Source organism: Astatotilapia calliptera, chromosome 23, assembly GCF_964374335.1.
Source record: "Astatotilapia calliptera chromosome 23, fAstCal68.1, whole genome shotgun sequence".
NCBI classification, from domain to species: domain Eukaryota; kingdom Metazoa; phylum Chordata; class Actinopteri; order Cichliformes; family Cichlidae; genus Astatotilapia; species Astatotilapia calliptera.
Window position 1 is genome coordinate 33,660,342 of NC_137443.1, and position 22,617 is coordinate 33,682,958.

Genomic DNA, 22,617 nt, shown 5'->3' on the forward strand with positions numbered 1-22,617 from the left:
CAAATACCTCTACCTTTCTTCTCTCCATCATATTAGCCAGCTCTCTTGCTTTACCAGGCATAGTGACTACATTTAAAGTCCCCACTGTCACAGCTTCACTCCTGCCTTTTCTTCTCTCATGCTGCCTCCGAATAGCCCTTCGACTGCTAATGATGGAATTACAATGATATTAGTACAGTCAATTTCTTATATTGTAACATTATCAACTGAGTGATAACAAAGTTTGTTTGTTAGTTTGTTTATTTGTTTTTTTTTTGGGGGGGGGGGGGGTAATTAAGATTTACTGGGAAAAAAAAACATTTTAAAGGAGAAAAATAATCCACTCTTTGAAATTGTGAGGCATTTATTTTTTCATTTAGTTTTTATTTCATTTTCAGTTCTGGACATGACAGCATGACCGCATGTACAATACAACACTGAACGAAGAGGTTTCTAGAGTAATTTCAACACATAAACACACTTTGCAAACTTTCCAAGCTATTAACATTTCCCAGTCCCTCCTCTCCTGCTTCCAGTTGAACATGTTTCTGTTAAAAGGGGACCTATTACTCTTACCAATCTTTTTTTGTTATCCTCATGCACAGATATAGCTTTGCATTGTCCAAGCTAGATTGTAGGGCATTTTATCTCATGTTTCTTTATGCTCCCTCCTTTCCCAGTTTCCTCTGATTGACCAGCTTTCAGAAGCCTGCAAAGGGGCATCCAGTGCCTTGTAAACATCCTTCTTGTTCCTTTTGGGCATCAGCTGCCAATTTTTTTTAATATAAATTATTCATTTTCTCTTCAGCTTACAGCTTGAGCATTCTGCTTTCAGCGATTAATTTTATGTATGTTTGCCTAAGTATTTGATCCTTTGCTATACATGAACAACAAGCATTAATACATTACACATATGACATAAAGTAAGGCAAAGAATAACAGGTCCCCTTTCATTCTTAGCAGGTAGGTAAACTTCTGTATTGAACAACTATCTCCGACCATCTCATACCTTTGTTTCCCTGAAGGATCAGCTTTACATTATAGCATTCTTGCTAGCTACTAGCAAGGTTTTCACCAAACATTTGTGCTTTCTCTCTCTTTTTCACCTTCTTAACAGCTGGTTATATATTACACATGTAAAGCTTTAGTTTAGTTAAACATGAGAATGGTTGACCTCTAAGGTGCCGCAAAGCCTCTAAAACTGCTGCTGAGTCGCTACAGTAGTTGCTTTTGATTTGGTGAGTTTAAGAAGAAACTAGCTAAATATTCCCAACTAAACTGTTGCACTTTGTGCTGCAGAGATTTCAGGCAGATTCACATTTTCTGATATGCGCTTACCACCAGGCCTCAAACAAGCAGAATAAGTGGATGAACAGTCCTCACCTCTTTCATTAAAGCTCTCACATTAGTAAGTATATGAAGAGATATGGATTTTTGGGCCATTTATTGTACACGTTGAGGTTTTTAATTACATAGAAAAATTAAAAACTTGTGTTCCTTTCTCCTTTCTGTAGTATAAGAAAGTGTAGTGGGGGGAAACATTTACCCAGTTTACCCAAAACAGCACAATAATTAATTAACCTCCTAGGACCTGGTGTCCACATATGTGGACATCACATTTTTTTGTTGTCTAGACCAAAATATAAAATTTTGCTCTACAAGGGCCTGATATCCACTTACGAGGACGTTAGACTGCCACTGTTCTATCAAAATTTAAAGCGAATGTGCTCGTATGTGGATCTCATTTTTCTCAGAAACAAAAATCAGGCAAAAAAAAATCATGTAATTCTTTGTTTTTACATTCATCAGGTCCCAATGAGCCCAAATAGCAAAGAGAAAATATAAATGCATGCCATGAAAAAGTTCGGGTCTTAGGAGGTTAATGATCAATTATGTCATCCAAAAAACAATATTATACTTCATTTCCATTAAAACTTTTACTTGTGGCCAAATACAGGGAGTGCAGAATTATTAGGCAAATTAGTATTTTGTCCACTTCATCCTCTTCATGCATGTTGTCTTACTCCAGGCTGTATAGGCTCAAAAGCCTACTACCAATTAAGCATATTAGGTGATGTGCATCTCTGTAATGAGAAGGGGTGTGGTCTAATGACATCAACACCCTATATCAGGTGTGCATAATTATTAGGCAACGTCCTTTCCTTTGGCAAAATGGGTCAAAAGAAGGACTTGACAGGCTCAGAAAAGTCAAAAATAATGAGATATCTTGCAGAGGGATGCAGCAGTCTCAAAATTTCAAAGCTTCTGAAGCGTGATCATCGAACAATCAAGCGTTTCAATCAAAATAGTCAACAGGGTCGCAAGAAGTGTGTGGAAAAACCAAGGCGCAAAATAACTGCCCATGAACTGAGAAAAGTCAAGCGTGCAGCTGCCAAGATGCCACTTGCCACCAGTTTGGCCATATTTCAGAGCTGCAACATCACTGGAGTGCCCAAAAGCACAAGGTGTGCAATACTCAGAGACATGGCCAAGGTAAGAAAGGCTGAAAGACGACCACCACTGAACAAGACACACAAGCTGAAACGTCAAGACTGGGCCAAGAAATATCTCAAGACTGGTTTTTCTAAGGTTTTATGGACTGATGAAATGAGAGTGAGTCTTGATGGGCCAGATGGATGGGCCCGTGGCTGGTAAAGGGCAGAGAGCTCCAGTCCGACTCAGACGCCAGCAAGGTGGAGGTGGAGTACTGGTTTGGGCTGGTATCATCAAAGATGAGCTTGTGGGGCCTTTTCGGGTTGAGGATGGAGTCAAGCTCAACTCCCAGTCCTACTGCCAGTTTCTGGAAGACACCTTCTTCAAGCAGTGGTACAGGAAGAAGTCTGCATCCTTCAAGAAAAACATGATTTTCATGCAGGACAATGCTCCATCACACGCGTCCAAGTACTCCACAGCGTGGCTGGCAAGAAAGGGTATAAAAGAAGAAAAACTAATGACATGGCCACCTTGTTCACCTGATCTGAACCCCATTGAGAACCTGTGGTCCATCATCAAATGTGAGATTTACAAGGAGGGAAAACAGTACACCTCTCTGAACAGTGTCTGGGAGGCTGTGGTTGCTGCTGCACGCAATGTTGATGGTGAACAGATCAAAACACTGACAGAATCCATGGATGGCAGGCTTTTGAGTGTCCTTGCAAAGAAAGGTGGCTATATTGGTCGCTGATTTGTTTTTGTTTTGTTTTTGAATGTCAGAAATGTATATTTGTGTATGTGGAGATGTTATATTGGTTTCACTGGTAAAAATAAATAATTGAAATGGGTATATATTTGTTTTTTGTTAAGTTGCCTAATAATTATGCACAGTAATAGTCACCTGCACACACAGATATCCCCCTAAAATAGCTAAAACTAAAAACAAACTAAACACTACTTCCAAGAACATTCAGCTTTGATATTAATGAGTTTTTTGGGTTCATTGAGAACATGGTTGTTGTTCAATAATAAAATTATTCCTCAAAAATACAACTTGCCTAATAATTCTGCACTCCCTGCATGGTAGTACTCATTCAAAAGCCATAATATCAAGTGGGAAAATGGTCATAAATAAATAGGCTAGTGATTAATTAGCATTAATATTAATGATAAGATAAATGATTAATGAATATAAAAATAAAATAATAGTAATAATAATACTGGCACCAGAAAAAGATGCCCTGAATGACTGAAGATGAACAAAAATGGAACCGAAATCCTTCCATTCGCAGTAGGTTAGCCGGTCTTCATTATTTAGCAGTCTCCATCAAAACGTTCACCTTAAATAAACTTAAAGACAGAATAATATGTACACAGAATTTATATTTTCAACATAGTTTTCCCACTAAAATGTCCGTCCCAGCTAGCGAACAAACAAAGCCACACAAAGAGCACAGGCACTTGATGTTCTTTTCAGGATGCAACAAAGCAGATGCTGCTAGTTAAACTGGAGTAAAAGGATGTCACCAAAAAGAAACAGTATTTTCTCCACTTCACATTCTGCAACCATGCACGAAGAATTTAAAGAAGACCTTTGAAAAAGACCTCTAAGCAAGGGCATGGATATTACTCAGCACATGACTCACACCATAATAAGATGAAGAGTGACAAACAGAAGATTAAAAAAAAAAAACAGGGAAAAAATAAAACAGATGGCACATACACTGTAACCACAGCCACTGATGCGACCACCCGGCCCTCCTCGAGGCTTAGCAGGTGCCGGTGGTGCTTACAGTGGTGTAGCTGAACTTGGACATTGAGGTCGCCATCGATGTGCCCATGGAGGTGGCATTGATGCCGTCTTCCCCACCTTCCCTCCCACTGCACCAACAGCATTTGCGGCACAGACGGTTGCGACTGCAGCAGGCAAAAGTGGACAGCAGAGCCTTGCGAAAACGTGTGTTCATGAAGCAGTAAATGATGGGGTTGACACAGGCCGACGTGTAGGACAGGAGGTGGATGAAAGAGATGGGTGCTCCTGAGAGGGCTTTGGTGACAGACTTCATGTCAAAGGCTTTCCAGGTATTGACTGTGAACAAGGGCATCCAGCAGATGAAGAAGAGTGCTACGATCACCATCAGCATGCGGATGACGCGCCTCTTAGCCTGCAGCTTAGCCTCGGAGGTGTTGCTGCGGGCGCGCTCAGTCTTGACCTGCACGGTGCTAGATGAGGCAGAGAGGGTGGGAAGCTCCACAGAAGAGGAGGGCTTTTTGGATACCTGGATGTAGCAGCCATCATCATCGTCATTCGGCCCTGTCAAAGGTCTGTCTACACCATTTTTCTGGCCTGTAGAAGTACAGGGGGAAAGCGTAAGTTTGAGTCACCTTAAATCACGTGTCATTAACAGAAACAGGTGACACATGATTACAATACATTTTGGCTTCCTGCAGCTGACACAGCTGCAGACAGTTAGAAAAACCCCACCTCCCCTCACTAACAACTGAAGTGGTTAAATTTCATAACACTAAACAAACCCTTTAGGAGGAATTTCAGGGGTCGATAAATCTCCCATTTGAACAACATTTAAGTATTAAACAGTTATCATAAATGCTATCCTGGCCAGCACACGTTAACATTAGCTGTTTAGCTATACCGATATTTTGACACATAGCTTCAGTATGTCCAGAGTTTGGAGAACTAATTTCACTATTTGTTTATTAGTAGGTTCTAAAAATATATTCTACCTCATGATCTTTAACGAAATAATCATCAAAATCAAAGTAATTTGTAAAATGAATAAAATTGTGGCTAGGATAGGCTCCACCCCTCCCTGCAACCCTGAATTGAATAAGTGGAAGAAAATGGATGGATGGATGGATGGATGGATGAATGGATGGATGGATGGATGGATGGATGAAATAACATTTCTAAACTTAATCTTAAATACTTATTTTGTTAAATCTTACCCTCAAACACTCTCTGTATGTATAACCCATGTGAACAAGAACTAGTCAACGGCGGGGATGAAGAACTCCCTTTTAACAGGAAGAGATGTCAGGCAGAAACCAGGCTTTCCTCTGATCTTAATCATGGATTAGCAGGTGTGTTTGGGTTTACTTCACATGCAGTTCTTGGGTGTAACGTTTCCAAAGTTAAGCATTAATGACATTAGATTTCTCAGTAGTGTAACAATATAACAAATTGCTTGGAGCACTTTAGCCTTCATTTCTGTTTGTTCACACTTCTACAGTGGAAACAATGTGGCAATGGCTTTGAAAGGTTCATTTCCATTCTTACACGCTTTCATCTTTTTAGAACACCTGAATGAAACACATTTAAACAAAATGACTGTGATGCCAACCAAAATGTAAAACCTGATTTGCAACGCACCGTCTGCTAGTGTCTGAAAATTGCATAATTATCCTGTAGCTTAAAATAACCCTAACCCAACTCTAAATGATTCAACTCCATGTGGAATTCCATGCAAGGATGGAAGTTTATTTTGCTACGATCTATTTTCTAATTTTATTTCAGTAATAAATTACCATCACTACTGAATTCTGTTTCACATGTTCCCCACCTTGATGAATCACACTCAAGACTGGACTCCATGGAAACTGGTGCTGCTGATACACACAGTTATAGCAGCAGTTATAATTGACCTAAAGTGACCGTATTTCAGCTATAGCAGATATATTTTTTTCTGTTTCTGTTTAAATGGAGAATATCAGCCGCAAGACAACAACCCGAGTGGTTCCAAGGACAGTGGAGTATATTTTTGGATGGAACAGGTGCAGAACCTCCAGGTAGCAACAAAATATGTCATTCTCTGCTTGAGGCAGATTACACAAATGTCCCTTTGTATATGTGTAGAAATATTTATTTGCTGCTGTTGCCTGGAAATGACAGTGTGCTATCTAAGTGCATAACAATAAAACTCAAGTAGGCACATGTTTATTTTCACAATAGCATATGTCTTATATTTACTAGCCATTTATAGTCGGGGAACATTTACTGGCCCTTCTGATTGTTTCCTGCCTTCCACATGTAATTTATGGCAGCCCCATTTGGGTCTGGAGAAAGTGATTTTTCATCTTCACTACAAGTTAAATCAATGCAAACAACAATCCTTTCACAATTGGATTAAATGTATAATGGATCTCACCAGTTGCCTCCTTGCTCTGGCCCAGCTCAAACTGAATGCCCCGGTAGAGCTCTCTGGAGATCAGACCATAGGCTATACTCATCACCACTCCCGGGATAAAGAACAGAATGAGCAGCAGCAGCACGTACCTGAAAACAGCCAGAATGGAATAAAAGGGGTGTAAAAATCACAGATTTGCAACTAAATCAGTCCTCAAAGCTGAAGAAATCCAGCTGAAAAATTTGCTTGTGAGCGTAACTGTTTTTCTCTTGCCTCTGTATTGCCATGCACATCCAGGAGATGGGCTAAAGGCCCTACAGATGCTCCTCCCAACAGTTATCTTTACCCCCTTTGCTTCTTAGCAAAATGTACTGCAGCATCTCAGGTCAGTTCTGCAGCTCCTCTCTGCAGACCATGACCCCCCTCAGCACCCTGCAGTGTAACCCGCCTTTACACTCTGTTTTTCTTTGAGCTGTTTACCTCTGGTGATACTCTTGATGCTGCAGCGTTTGTATATATCACCAGTAGTGGGGTTTTTTTGGTTTTTTTTGCCGCAGCCTTATTGGAAGACCAGAACAACAGTATGAAGTTTTAACTTACTTACTGTACATGAAGACCAACTGGCATAATAATTACTACAAATTCTTTCCTTAAACACCTTTTTGAGATGCATGACACAACAGGGCTTTGCACCATGCTTTTTCCAGTGTCAATATCCCAACATATGTAGATTAGAAGATCATAGTGTAGAAAGTACTGTTTTTGTTTTGTCATCAATCAGTACAAGTTTGAGGATCTTAAGACATGTCTGAAAAACACTGGAAAAATACAATCCTTAGTTTGATAAGTTGGCGCTGAAGAATCCTGTCCATGCAGGACTATGTCATCTGCATAAAAATGTATTTTATATGTTTAGTTTTGCTTTACTTAGAAAAATGTTTGCTAACAAAAAGACTATGATCACCTCTCACCCAGTAAAAACTTGTTCAAAAGACAAATTTCTCAGTTTCTCAACATTTTCTACAGGTAAAAGGCAAAAATATCAAATATTACAAGTTATAAAACTATCCATCCATTCTTACGGCCATGGGTGGTGTCTAAAACATTGCCAACCACTATACTGCCAGGTATAAAATATAGTACATTTGAGTTAAATCTTTTTGGTAGTTGTCTTTTTTTGTAGCTTCAGCACTGTGAAAAGATATTTGCCTGCTTCTTTATTTCTTAGTTTTTTGCACATTAGCCACACTAAAATATAAATCATTTCCAAAGCATCTCAATCTGATTTGACTCCGACTTTGACAAGGCCACTCCAAAACCTTCATTTTGTTTTTCAAACCATTCACACCATTGCTGATGTATTTCAGATCATTGACCCACTGTATAAGTGGGTGCACAAGTGCACTTGAGCTTCAGGGCATGAACTGATGGCTCGGTATTCTCCTTCAGGAGAATCATTTATATCATTGTCTGATAGAGAGCACAAATCATGGTTCCATCAATTATAACTAATTTGTATCAAGTCCTGAAGGAAGAAAGCAGCCCCGGCCCACTAGCACACTGCCACCACCATGTCTGACTGTTGGTGTGAGTTTTATGCCAAATGATGCATACGTCCCAAAAAGCTCATTTTTGGTTCTGCTCAATTTTTGTCTCACCAGTCCACAGAGTATCCCAGATGTTTTTTCCCCTCAAAGATGTGATTGAGTTCTTTTCAGTCAGCTGTGTTTTTCTTCTTAGAACCCTCCCATGAATGCCATTTTTGCTCAGATTCTTTCGTATTATTGAATCATGACCCTAACTAAGGCAAGTGAGGCATGTAGTTCTCTGGATGTTGTTCTGAGTTCTTTTGTGACCTCCTGGATAAGTCATCAGCGTGGAGTTGGAGTAATTTTGGTAGGGTGACGACTCCTGGGAAGGTTAACACTGTTTGAATTGTTTTCACTTTTTGGATTAAAGCTCTGACTGTGGTTCACAGGACTTAGAAATGGCTCAACAAAGCCTTAGAGATGTCTTTCCCTTTCCTCACTAGATATCAGTGGCGTGCTTTTCAGTTGTTTCTTTAGATTATGGCATGATGTGTTGCTTTTTGACGTTTTTAGCCTATTTCGCTTTGTCAGACAGGTCCTGTTTAAATAGAAATCGGGCCTGGGTGAGGCTAGTGAAACTGAATCTCATCTCTCAGGTTTCAAAAAAATAGTGGATAATAGCAGTTAATTTATGACTTAAACAGGAAGTTAATTACTTTACCACCTCGGATCAGTTTGGTTTGGATAGTTTTTTTTTTCCTTAATAAATGAAATCATAATTTAAAAACTGAATTTTGTATTTACTCAGGCTATGTTTGTCTAGAATTTAAATTTATTTGATGATCTGAAACATTTAAATGTGATAAAAGGCTGCAACTACTTTTTCACACTGTTTCAACTACCATATTCAAACAACAACATATACATAATTCGGGGTTAAATTGAGCACAGTGCCACAGTGGTTTGCCTCACAGCAACAAGAGTTCAATTCCACTCTCCGGCCGGGGCTTCCTCCCACAGTCCAAAGACATGCAGTTAGTGGGGATAAGTTTATTGGAAACTCCAAATTGCCCATAGGTGTGAATGTGAGTGTGAATGGTTGTCTGTGTGTTAGCCCTGGATACGCGGCAGAGCCTGTTCTGAGAGGTACTGTAGCTGTAAAGATGAGATCCAACCTGTAGATACTATAAGGATAAAAGGTAGAATTTAGTGAGTGAATCTAATCAGCACCAAACTGTCTAGTACAGTATTATCACAAAATGAGTTTAGACCTACTTCAATTTGTTCTGCAAAACATTTCACAAAAACATAATTCAGCAGCACAGCATGCATAGATTCAATATCTGACTTAAAAACTTTAAAACGAATTAGAACAATGGATTTGGTGTGCAGTCCTAACTTTTGAAAATAACCTCTCATCTTCCTCTCCTGTGCGCAACACTAAGAGTGGGAAACTCAACATTCGCTAGCAGGCACGCTGTGCAACAAACTGCACCGACACAGTTTGTGTGTTTGGTCATGTTTGTCAAGCTGTTTGAAAAGTTCCAGTGGAAAGGACTTGGCACCTAAAAAAAATCCATTTATGCTTGCCTGTCTTCAGTAGCTCCTATCTGGATGCTGAGTATCATAGCATGACTTAAACGTTGTTTTTTTTACATCTGCACCATAAACGCATCACTGGGAAGAGAAGGCCAAATGAATGCACTGAAGATGTAAGCAGCCCGTGGGCTAACAATATTTTCTTATTACTGCAAGTGTTTCCATACCGCCGCGGGAAGCAACAAGAGTCTGCAGCACAAGTAAGAACTGGTCCATTTGACAGTCATTCGCATTATTAACCTGTCTACAAGATTCTATTGCTCACTAATTGAAGGGGCCAGAATGCCATTCTGGATCATTTCAGCCCAGTTTAACACTTGTTTATAATTGCAATGGGATTAAAAAGTCCCAAACACACTTATGTCTCAATCATGTCTAATACTCAGTACCCCAGAACTGCTAAACACAAACTAGCTGGAAAGCTGTCTTAAGTGAAGGGTAAAGTGACCTTAAACAGCTTGAATCAGACCGTTGATGAGTCGAATGAAAATTAGATAAATAAGCTACTAATGCTGTCCAGGTAGAAGCGTGTAGTTGTAAATGAGCATTTAGTACACATCAGCTGTTTGCTGCAGTTAGATAACTTGGTCATTTGAGATCAATAGCAAGAATCTCCACTCAAACCACTGAATAACGCCAATGATTTTAATTGTGTTCCACTTTAAACCAATGTGCGAGAGTTAAATATTAGAACTTTCTGTGTGGCTCTTATGCTGCTGATAAAAAAGGCTGTAAACTATTAAACCCAGAGTGTCCGGTTTGTATGTAAATGTGCACATAACATTTACAAATACAGTTAAAAGATTATCTAATTATTGGGGATGTTTTCAACTGATTTAGACTGGGTACACGAATGTTTTCTATTCACAGACGACAAAGAATACCAATCCCAGCTTTCTGCAGTGCTTAGATTGGTGGCACATCAAAGAAAAAGTTATGAACTGAGTGTAGAGCAAAAAAAAGAAAAAAGCAGAGCAAAATGTTGACAGAGGAATTTCTGAGTAGTGCAAAAAGGTTCAAAGGGCTTAGAGCCTCTGTCAGCTCTGTCACAGTATCTGACGGAAACCCCTCCGCACATATTCTGTGGAAGTCCTTCGACGCTCTGGAGCTTTGTTTGAAAGCTGCTGAGTTTTCCCACCTGGGACTGGAAAACCAGAGACTGTATTAGTGAATCGAATGAACGAATGTGTGTATTAGAGAGAGAGGAGAAGGTGGCGTGTACAAGTAAAGCAAAACACGAGCACGCACAAGCAAGGTAATAAATAAATGGACCGGCGCTGAGTAGATGCAGCCAGATCTCCCATTTGATTGGTAGTAATGAGAGAATGCTCTTCTTAACTGCCGGTGTCTGCGGTGCATCAGTCAGCACATAAAAGCGACAGCACACAGGAAGAGGCCATGTTTCATTCATTGTCTGATATTCTAATGTCTGCTTGGGCAACTCTCTGAACTCAGCACTTCTCATTAAAAATAAAAAAATAAATAAAGGCGTCTATCAGCTGGCAGTTTAATACTGTGGAAAATCTGTTAGACAAAAGCTGTGTGGAAGTGACCACGCGGGAGTGTGGAAACAGCATTTAAAAACAGCAGTAGTGGATCTGCGCTTGTTTTGCCTCAAAGGGAAAACCCAGATGGGTAGAGCTGAAGCAGAGGGAAAAAAACATGTTGAATATTCATAGCTACCTCTTTTCCCACATCACCTGAAAGCAACATGATTATCAAGCAGGAAAGATGCGTTTGGCTCGCATTAATCATCAAAGAAAATGATGGTGCATATGTCATAAATTTCTTTTGCACTTTTAATTTCCAGTCCTGTTCAGTCAGAGCTGGAAAGCACTAACTCAGCTAATAGTGCACCTGCTGGAGGGTCGCCACAAAGCAGGAGGCTCTTTTTTTTTTAATGTAAAAGGCTTTATTATTCAGACCAGAAAGTAAATGAGCAAAGCATAGCAGTGTTCAGAAAATAAAACACTGATTGTATTAAGTCAGACTACAGGTGTCACTCGCCTCTGTCAGTGCGCCACAGGGCAGCTGTGGCTACAATGTAGCTTGCTATCACCAGTGTGTGAATGTGTGTGTGAATGGGTGAATGACTGAATGTAGTGTAAAGCACTTTGGGGTCCTTAGGAACTAAGTAAAGCGCTATACAAATGCAGGCCATTTACCGTTTACAGGTGTTCACGGCGCCAAAAACTTGAAGGTTATCAGAAACGAACACGTGTAACAGCAGCAAGTAGTCGAGTCAAAAGTTCTCCAACTAAACTAAACCGACTCTATAAAGGAAGATTCTAAACTACATGTTTCAGGGTTCAACTTTTTATTTGCTCTGCGTGGCGTTTTGAAACCAAAAACTCTGATGTTATAATGACAATAACCGAGGCAATTCAATATTAATAGAAACCATTTTCCTAAAATGTAACTGCAGGTCACTCTGGTGACCCGTGTGCCCTATCTCTTGCCTAATGACAGCTGGGAAAGGTTTCAAGCAGTTGAGGAATTGGTTGGATGGTTTGATGGATGGAGGTCATAATAACAGCTTGCATTAATGACTCATTCAGTTGGATTCCAGGGAAGGAAATTAGAGGCAATTTTTAAAAAAACAAAACAGATAAACTGTAGAGTTATTTGGGCCAATAGACCCTGGCAGTAAATCCTAAAACAGATTTACAATGAAACAAAGAGCCCTTTTGAAATGTTTAAATGTTGCATTTACAATGCAGCACACAGTCATAAATGATCAAGGATTGTCAAGCTAATTTAATATTTGTGAATGATGCAAAATATAGTTTAAAAGCAAACATTTTCCCTCAAACGCATTCTCGCCCATGTAGGCCAATGTGATCAGTGAGCTGACGCTTTAGACTGGCCTTACCCCAGAATGCTGAAGTCCTGAAGTCCCAGATTTTTACTCATAACATGGCGTACGGATTTTCTTCACCATCAGTTACAGTGAAATATGCTGTGTTAGGCAAAAGACACCTGCTGCAGACAGATTATCTACAGGCACAGCACCGATGATGAGGCTGATGATGATTACTGTTTTGAGTGCATGAATCCTTTCAAGTAAGCACACAATATTTAGTCATATAGCACTTCACAGACAAGAGTCAAAGAGTGCTTTACAGTTTGCAGTGTTTTAAAGGTTAGAGTCACTAAAAATGTCTGGTATCATTACCATCTTGAGGGTTGTTTTTGGCAGTTTTCCCTTTGGGAATATTCTTCAAAAATACTTAGCATATCTCACGGCTCTTTATTTTTGCCCATTTATATACTATAATCGAACCCACAGAGGCTGATGCTCCAGAAAACGTAACAAGCCAAATTTATTGCTTTTTAATTAGCACAACAGTTTTCAGTTGTGCAATCATGATCAATTTGGTCTTTCACGTGATCAAATAGCATTAGGGAACCCAATGTGTCACTGAAAAAAAGGAGTGATGGCTGTTTCTAGGCCTACACAGATTAAACCATTTAGTCATTAAACCATTAATGATTTTATAATGATTGATTACATCTGTCTGTTTTCTTAGCCACTCACTCAATCCAGGGTTGTTGGGGGTGGCTGGAGCGTGTCCCAGCTGTCTCTGGGCAAGACCCAGGGTATGTCCCAGTCAGGTTGCTAGTCCATCACAGGGCCAACACAGACACAAAGAAACCATTACAGCTGATATAGCAGTTACATGGATGTCTTTGGATTGTGGGAGGAAGCACACGGAGAAAACCCATGGAAGCGCAGGGAGAGCATGGACGCTCCACACAGAAAGGCCCGGCCAGCTGGCAGATTCAAACCCTTGCTGTGAGGCAACAGTGCGAACAACTGTTCCACTGTGTCATAATCATTATTTTCCATTCACAACAATTTTGGTCAATTTAATTTTAAATTAGAGAAAAAAAATGTGCTTTTCTTTCAAAAATGAGGACATCTGAGAATGATCCCAAGCTTTCCAGCAGTAGTTTATGTTAAGATCAAAAGGGGGCTCTTCAAAACTCTTCAAATGGCTACAAAGGATATTTGTTCAGCTTTATTTATATCTCAGATTTTAGTTGGACGATAAGGTCGAGAACTTAATACATCTTCAAATTGTCTCTAAGGTTGTGGATTTTAGCTGTATGGTTATGCATCTGAAAACTACTAAAACAAACAAAAAGAAGAATTAATAAATTAATTGCAAGAGTCATCTTTAAATAAAATTGTAAAATCCAGCTATGCTTTGCTTTATTAAGTCTGAGATAGAAGCAGAGATTGTACATAAAAAGAAATCCACCATAGTTTCACTGAGTAGGAAGTCCCATGGTGAAGCCTCCAGCAGAATTTATGGTACCACATTAGTCTATGTAGTTTTTGGCTCCCAGAGTGATGCCTGTGTGCAGAACTTAATCTGCCATTGATAATGTTTTGCGTTGGTAGAATGCTAACTGGTTGAAGAAGTGCTTGAACAGGAAAGGGAGTGACAGCGCACACCTTCATGAGGAAGAAGTGCAAAATGATAATAACGATCAACATATTACACTGGCTATAGTGAAGAGCTGTCATTATTATTAATACAGTTTCACGATAGAGAAAATCTGTTCTTTCGTGACTTTTATTCTGGCTGCGGCAAGAGCTAAATTGAAAGGCCAACAACAGAACAACAAGTTTTTTTGCAGTTGCATTGAATGTTAGATAGAAAGCACTTAGGCATAGAAAAGAGTGCCTTTATGAATAACATGCTTTGAGTGCTCTAGTAGAGTAGAAAAGTAATGTAATGTGAGAACCAGTCCATTTACCAATCACCTAAGTCACCTACAGATAGCTATTAAAAGGAATGCAGATGTGCAACACTAACATAGGCTTCTGTTTTAGACCCAAATCTTGCACTCGTTTATCTACTGAAAATCAGAGCTCTGATCTGAATAGTTGATCAGCTGTAATTTAGATACGATTTAGATGTATTTTAGGTCTAAATAAAGGTCCAACGCTGATAATGAAAAATCGACAGAGTCAAAGACACTCCATTCATAATGTTAGAACCATACAGTTTCCTTTTTAATGCAAAATGTTATCTGCTCAGATCAAAACGTGGAGTGAATAATGAATAAGATTAGTCATCGTTTCAGAGTACTTTTTGCAACTTTGTCAGTGAACATGATGTGTAAGTGCAAATATATACTTTGCTTGACTTTGACTTTTAACCACTTTATGGCTCTTTTATGGATCTCAACCTAAAAATGGCTGCTTCGGTGATTAGGTGTCCATTTCATCTAGCGAAAGCTAGATTGTGTTATCTCTTAGGAAGCTTTAACCCCTGACAAGGAATTAAAAGTTGAAATGTGCTTGTACTCTGTGACATGGAAACTTTTGACATCTGAGTCTTGATTGTCTTCTCCTTCCTCCTCCACCTCCTCACTGAACAGGCTAATTAACTGCTCTCCCACTGCCTCATCTTTCTCAGTGAAGCTTAAGAGCTTGATAGACAGTCAGAGAAAAGAGAATTCGTCAGTGTTCCACCACAAAAGGCTGTCAAAAAGAGAGAAAAAGAGATGTACAAGTTCTGGCCATGTTCATCTTCTTCTTCACTTTAATTGCACCATCGTACAGAATCCAAAGTTTTCACAGACAGATCTATAAAAATCCCTGAGTAGTATATCCCAAGAGGATTTAACGTGTCTTCTCTGAGGTGGTATCCATCTATTTGGGGGAGCTTTTGAACAAGAAAGCTGGTTTTACTGGCCTTTAGAGAGCTATAGATGAATAGATGAATTTCCTAACGTGGAGCAATCCAGACTGTAACGGCAATAATCGGTTCTCTCTTGACCTTCTCATAAGATTTGCTCTTCCCTCTTTCTAAGCAAAGAGTAGGGAAAGAAGAAATTATTGCATTAATTTAAAAAGACAGTGAAATGATCACACTGAGGGTAGACACATTATCTGCAGAATATTTGTGTAATAATGTAGTTATTTCCTTTTTTTCCTAGTGCCTCCATTTATTGGTATAACCCCTGCTAAGCTACAAAAGTGATCCATCTCATATTGGCTCTCAACAGGAACTGCCTGCTCACTAATTTTGTCTTATAAAACTTTCACCTACTGATTTCATTCATTTTTCAAACACCCACTCCATAGCCACCTTAGCAACTTCAGCCCGGGGGCTCATTTCTAAAATGACAAGAATTTAAGAGCCTTCTCTTTTTTCATCCCTCTCACATTTCTTTCTGGCCAAAGAGAAAATCCACCAAACGCTTGGACACAGCAGCATTTATAACTGTGAAAGTGATCACCAAATTAATTTCATTTTAAGCACCCTCACATTCTGTGAATCTGTTCAAAGGGTTAAAGTAGATTTGTACAAAGTTATCGTGTCAAGTTTGACTTCATTTTAAAATTAACACTTGCAGCTTGAAAGAAGAAATGTTTAAAGACAGTTAGACCTGACGGTTTTTAACAATAATGCTAAAGTACTGTCAGATTTGCAAACAAGCTAAAAACAAACAAACAATCCAGTTAGCAAGCTAGGGGGACTTTTCAAAAAGCGATTAAATTGTAAAAAAAAGTTCAAAAAATGTAACACTGTACTTTCTTGGCACCATAGAAATGTACTATGCACAACACTGGCTTTGCTCATAGGAGAAGAATTGTTTGAAGATAGAAAACAGGAGTTTATAATAGAAATGTGTCTCGAGCAGTGTTGGTCAAGTTACTTGAAAAAAGTAATCAGTAACTAATTACTGATTACTTCCACAAAAAAGTAATCCCGTTACTTTACTGATTACTTATTTTCAAAAGTAATTAATTACTTAGTTACTTAGTTACTTTTTAAAAACACGATTTACAACCTGAAGAGGTGATAAAGTGATAGATCTTTCAGCCCAATTCTACGTTTTCTGCATAATCCATCATACAAAATGTAATCAAATGGAAAAGTCTCTTTTTAAAACTTGTTTTATCAGCTTTAATCTTTCAACTTTATGCATCAAGCAAAAATTTAATTATATGCAACATTCTCTGACTGGAAGAAATTTGTTTAATATTTAAACCTATTTTCTGCACATTCCAGCACATAAAATAAAATATTTTTTGTGTTTACACTCACTCTTTCAAATAGATGCAAGTAAAACACAGCAGAAAATAAATAAAGTCAAAGACTCAGCGGTCCTGTTGCTCTATTTTCACCTGTAAAGCAGGACTGCGGTAGGCGGAGGTTTACCCTGGTGCAGGTATGCCGCGGTCAGTTGAAGAATCCACGAGTTTCTTTGTGAATTTCCCATTATGTCATAGTGCACTCGGTGCTTGCTTGGAAGTTTAGGGGTTATTTTCGCAGTAAAAAGAAGTTTTCTTCCCACGCACGATGGACGCTAATGTTTTTGTCACTTTTTATGGAATCAAACTCAAAGTAAGGTCAGTACTTCCACGCTTAAACGCTGCACGCTCATACTCTCTCCCACAATCGATATATGATCCACTGTTGATCTGCACACAGCTGTTGTCACTAACGGCGCACTCACTTACGTCACTGTCGTGAGACATTCTCGCAAAAAAATCACGGTTTTAGTAATCTAATACGGTTCTGCCCAAATAGCAAAATCACATTAAATTAATGTTGTTTTTTTCATCCAAATCATCATTATGGTCAAGATTGAAATCTCAATGCTAAATAAATATCAAATCAAAGTTAAAATATTGATGAAACCTGACAGTGTAATAGTAATGCCATAGGAAAAATATTGATTCAAAGTTGTCCTGTTATAATTAGCTACTGAAAAGACTTTGATCTATAGTTGACCAGATTATACTGACAGGAGATGGATTTGTAGTTGACAGGAAAATTGTATTGAAATGTCATCAATTTATAGTCGAAAACTTGATTCCCAAAAAGTTGATTCTGCTTATCTGGACGCAGCGTTTTCAGTAAAAGAAACTTTTAGTTACTTCTTCTTGGTCACAAATGACATAATTCCACTTAATGTAAGTGAGAATCCAAGAATTTCCACACTTTTGGAAGCAAAGCCATGGAAACTGTATTCCATTTCCATTGCATTCATATTTTACTCACTTATCCCTGTCAAGGTTGTGAAGACATCACACCAAATAATTGTAATGCATGTGAAGTCTTGCTTTTCACAGACGCTGGCAAGAGTTTATCTATTGAGAATGGTAGATATTATTGCTTTAAAATAGCTGGCAGTCATCATTTCCAAACTAGTCATCCAGCCCACACAGATATTTTTTTCTTTACATAAAGACATGTCTGATAAACTGATTACAGACCATGCTTTTTTTCACCTATCTTTTATATTTCTTTCTCTGGCGGCAAATAGTTTAACATAACATGTTAATAAGCACTTACCAGGCCTGCTCAGATTGTGGATTGGGCCAGTCCAAGCGGCACATGCGGCCCACAGTACCATTATGCCTTGGGAAAGACTTGAGAGTGCTAAACACCGGATAGGGCACCATGATTAACAATGACACCACCCAGGTAGCAGCGATGACGCGGTAGGCGTGAGATCGGGTCTGCCATGCACGGGATTTCAGTGGGTTACAGATGGCACTGTATCTTTCGATAGCAATGGCCACCAGGCTGAAGGTGGAGATGCTGACGGAGACTCCTGGAAGAGAAAATAAATGAGACTAAGAAAACATTTGCAAAGCCAGTCGACTCACTTCTTATACACAAAGAGACACATTGTTGCAAAATTTACATTCTACGGTCGTACTTCTCAATAGATAAATCATTTGGTTATCCTTCAGTTTGGACTCTCCACAAGATTCTCCGGGTGCCACCCTGAGATACCGAAAAACATCTGAACTGAACTAAAAGCATAAAGTGAAAAAGAAGGCAGACATATTTGTTCATTCATTTGACTGAAAACATGCTTTACTCCTGACTTTTAAGTGGCACACCTGGCAAAATCGCTCTACATCATGTTAAAATTGCATTTAACATTTTGTATTGTGCTGCTTAATTGGATCCCCTGTGTCCACAAGAGGAAAACATGAGAAAGATAATGTTACCTGAATTATTTTTATGACATAACCCATCCCCTTGGAATATCTCACAAAATGTGCCATCACTTTTACTCAGTATAACAAATATCAACCTGTTGACAAGAAACATGTCTATGTACTAATGGCACATTTTGGAAATAGAGCAGTACTAAGCACATACATTTAAGTCTAATATTTGCTCATCTTTTAGTTAACACTAACAAACAAATTGTTTGTTTAAACATGTCATAAGCAGCCGTGACTATTTACAGAGGAGAAAAGTATGTGAAAGAACACACCCTTGCAATACAAGAGCCTCCTAGTTCAAAGTCAAATAAATGTCAGGCTGCTCCATCAACAGTAGCAATGTGGCCCTGTTTTCTCTGGACCAAAACTGACTGATGGCAACAGTTCAGCCACAGATCCAACAGGATACTTTTCAATGCTGTAACTAAGTGCCAAACATCGCCCAGATTAGGTTTAAAGTCTCTGCTATCTGGATATCAGTCAGACTAGAAAGCCAATTTAACTTGTGGGCTTTAAGCACCCTTTTAGAAATGTCAATGCACTATGCACTTTAGACGTGAAGCATACAGAGCATAATTTATGTGATAACAATGTTACCAGTGATGCCATCTTCACTGCCTGGAGAGTGACATCGCTACCCAGACTGCATTCCAATGTAAGCAAGAACTTTAGCTTAGGAATGAAAGGACCTTTACAAGTCTAACAGGTTTTTGGTATGAGTTTTAAATAGCTGGTGTTAAAATCCAGGTTATGGTCACATTTTGTTTTAGACACATGGGAAACAGCAAAAAAGGCTAAAGGATGTTACATTTCAATTAAGTCTTGTAACGAGTGAAAATCAGCTAAACTCAAACTTTACCACAAAGCCTAACCCAGGTCACCAGAGACCTGGTGGATGTTTAGAGTTTACAATTCATTTCAACTTTATTTATACAATGCCTAATCACAACAACAGTTGCCTCAAGGTGCCTTAAATTGTAAGGTAGACCCTATAACACAACAAAGAAAGGGAGGCGACCCCCACGTGGGGGTGGGAGGGAGGCCTCCCATATTCAACGTGCTGGGACATGATGAGTTTGTTGTTGTTGTTGTGTGTATGTGTGGCTGGCAGCTGAAAAGCTGCAACTGGGGAAAAAAAGTGTGTCAAAAGTGTGAACTATGTGGTCGGGTCCGTCCTTACTCCCACAGACACAAACCAAGGCCAAGTTGAATTTGCAATAATCAGCTGAGGGGGAATGAAATAACTTGTTGTGTGTCTGTGCTCGAATTGTGAGTCCAGATGAGGCAAAAAGCACACGCACATACCTGTGTGTCACAAGCAGGAATAAATTCCCTGCGCTGAACCTCTGTTGCTATGAGAGGCAGCAACCTCAATCCTCCATTTCTTTGTCACGCAGCATATTAATCCCCATTCATTGTTCCTCCAGGACGGAAGAACATATCCTGCCTAAACCAGGGCTTTACGTTATCACTCATGGGAGGAAGTCATTCTGCATTCTCCTGTGAGCACGGTGCAACTCAATTTACAGGAACAATACTAAGCTTTTGAGTGGTGGTCAGAAACTGTTTCCCTTCATCCTTTGGTGCAGGCTTTTCCTGCAAACCTGTGATTAAAAAAACCAAAACTGTGTTCCTTTCTATTGTGATAAGCTTTTCTATCTTATCAAAGGTAAAAGATTAAGGATGTAAGTATATATTGAGTGAAAAACGCAAGGATTGAAACCCCCAGAGAAAAAAAAAGGGGAAACAGCAAGGATAGTTGGTGTTGGATTTGATGTGGATCTGATGGGAGCAGGGAGGAGCTGTATCTTATTCCTGCGCCACCAGAACAAAGGAGCTGACTGGCAAAGATATTCAACAACAAAGAGAACATCAGCTGCACAAAAAGACGTCTGAATGCCTTTTCTGTTCCATGAGCTGTAGAAAAAACAGTATTTCAGTTCTTTGCAAGACGGGTAACCTTTTGATTGCTGCTTCACTTGCATGAAACCTGAAGGGATAACAAAGCTGCCCCTTGATAATCAGGCAATCATTAGTCCAACCAAATCAGTAAACCCAGTGCAGTAAAAAGTATTTTCCCCTCCTTGATTTCCTAGTTTCTTGGTATATTTGTCAGATCATCAAACAAATTTTAACTCTAGACAAAGATATTCTGAGTAAGTACAAAATGCATTTTTTAAATATTATTGTAGGGTCTTTGCCTAACAGTATAAAGCACCTTGAGTTGACTGTTGCTGTGTGAAAAAGTACTTGCCTTCTAAACCTAATAGCTAGTTTTGCCACCCTTTACCGCAATAACTGCAACATGAGTCCTTCACATCGTTGTGGAGGAATTTTGGCCCACTCATCTTTGCAGAAGTCGAGCATTAAAGGCCAGTTGAAGGCCGTGGAGAAGCATAAGTCCGGTCTTTGACTTGGCCTTGGACAGAAACCTTCCAAACCATCCAGCTTTTGTCTCGTCAATCCACAGAACAATTTCCCGAAAGTTGTAGGGATCATTAAGGTTTTGTCTTTTTTCTTGTGTTCTTTTAAGTCAGCAGTGGTTTTCTCCTTAGAACCCTCCCATGGATGCCCAGTCTGCCCACTTTCCTTCTTATTGTTGAATCATGAACACTGAGCTTAATTACAGTCAGAATCAGAATACTTCATTACTTACTTCAGGGCCAAAGGTATAAGATAAAGCGGATATTTGAAAGAATACTCATCATGCAAAGCTCCTCTAGCAAAATGTAATCTTCCTTTTAATACTTGAACTTGATTTTTTATGACCCTCGAAAACTATATGAATAGTGAAATTATTATCCTAAATATGCAATGATTATTTGAATACTTTGGCTTAGCACGAGTGGGGGCATTCAGACTATAAGGTACTCCTCTCCCGTGGGGTGTGCAAAAATACCGCAGTGTAAGAAATGTGCGTTGCTTTGTAAAAACTGCAGTGCAGCTTGTTGATTTGGCCCATCGCTAATACTGTCAGACTCACATTATAACTGTAGAACATCTTCCTGCATCCTTAATTTTGTGTATGTCATGGTTTTTGTAACAAACTACACTTTTAGTTAGAAGTCCTGTTTTTTCTCGTTTTGTTTCTTTGATGGTTCTTCCCCTACTCTTTTATCTGTTTTATCTGTTGACTTTACTTGGTTCACCCTTTTAGTCTTGTTAGTTCTTGATTAGTTCTTCTTGTGGTTTTTTTACTTTTGCCTTCCTCTTTTGTTCTTTTTCCACCCTCATCAGTGTTTGAGTGAGTTCACCTGTTTTTATTGCCTCTCTCGGTCTATGGTGTGTATTTAGTGTGTCTCAGTTTCCTCAGTCTTGGTCTGTTTCCCATTCCTTTTGTCTCCACTTTGTTTAATTCTGGCTTGCACCTTTTGGTAGCTCTACTTCTCTTTTAGATTTCTTCAAGTTTTTTGTTTTTCCAAGCACGTTTGTATAAGACCTTCTGTTTAAATACACAATCTTTGAAATTACTGGCAGCCTGTTGCCCTTTTGTCTGCTTTTGGGTGAGTCAGTGAGCTCATTCAACAGGGCCAGGAGCATTACAAAAAGAGTTGCTAACAGGCAATTTGATCCCAATTGTAATGGTGCCAGTTTACCAAAATATGTAGAAACTGCATATGCTGCACAATGTGCAAACATAATGTATGTTTACAGGGTACCCTGTATTGTGTCCATGGATTTTTTTTCTATTAATCAAGAAGAGCAGTATGACCTGTTACCAGAGTGCTAAATATGCTGTTACACTTTTTGTCAAAGAGACTCTGACTGTGCCAGCCTGTTTCCATGAAAGAATCCTGACTGCCATCATTGTTGTCCACTGTCCACTGCATGTCTACGCAGAAGGAGGTGGGTGGCACAGTCAGCACATGCAAATCTTAACACAGAGCACAGACACTGTAAGTCGTCTCACACTGTAAGTCTCTCACGCCCACATGTCTCT

The 22,617-nt window shown here is 39.2% G+C and overlaps 1 protein-coding gene across 1 annotated transcript in view; it reads right to left on the bottom strand.

The window, feature by feature from the left end:
• Positions 1 to 342: 342 nt before the first annotated feature.
• The window catches only part of LOC113016497 (cholecystokinin receptor-like), a 69,214-nt gene continuing 46,939 nt past the window's right edge, over positions 343 to 22,617 (bottom strand). Inside the window, exons 3-5 of the mRNA XM_026159370.2 lie at positions 18,010 to 18,271; positions 6,579 to 6,706; positions 343 to 4,759 (exon numbers count right to left, since the gene is read on the bottom strand). Coding sequence (XP_026015155.1) covers positions 4,182 to 4,759; positions 6,579 to 6,706; positions 18,010 to 18,271 — 968 coding nt within the window. The 3' untranslated portion in view covers positions 343 to 4,181. The remainder of the gene's footprint in view (positions 4,760 to 6,578; positions 6,707 to 18,009; positions 18,272 to 22,617) is intronic.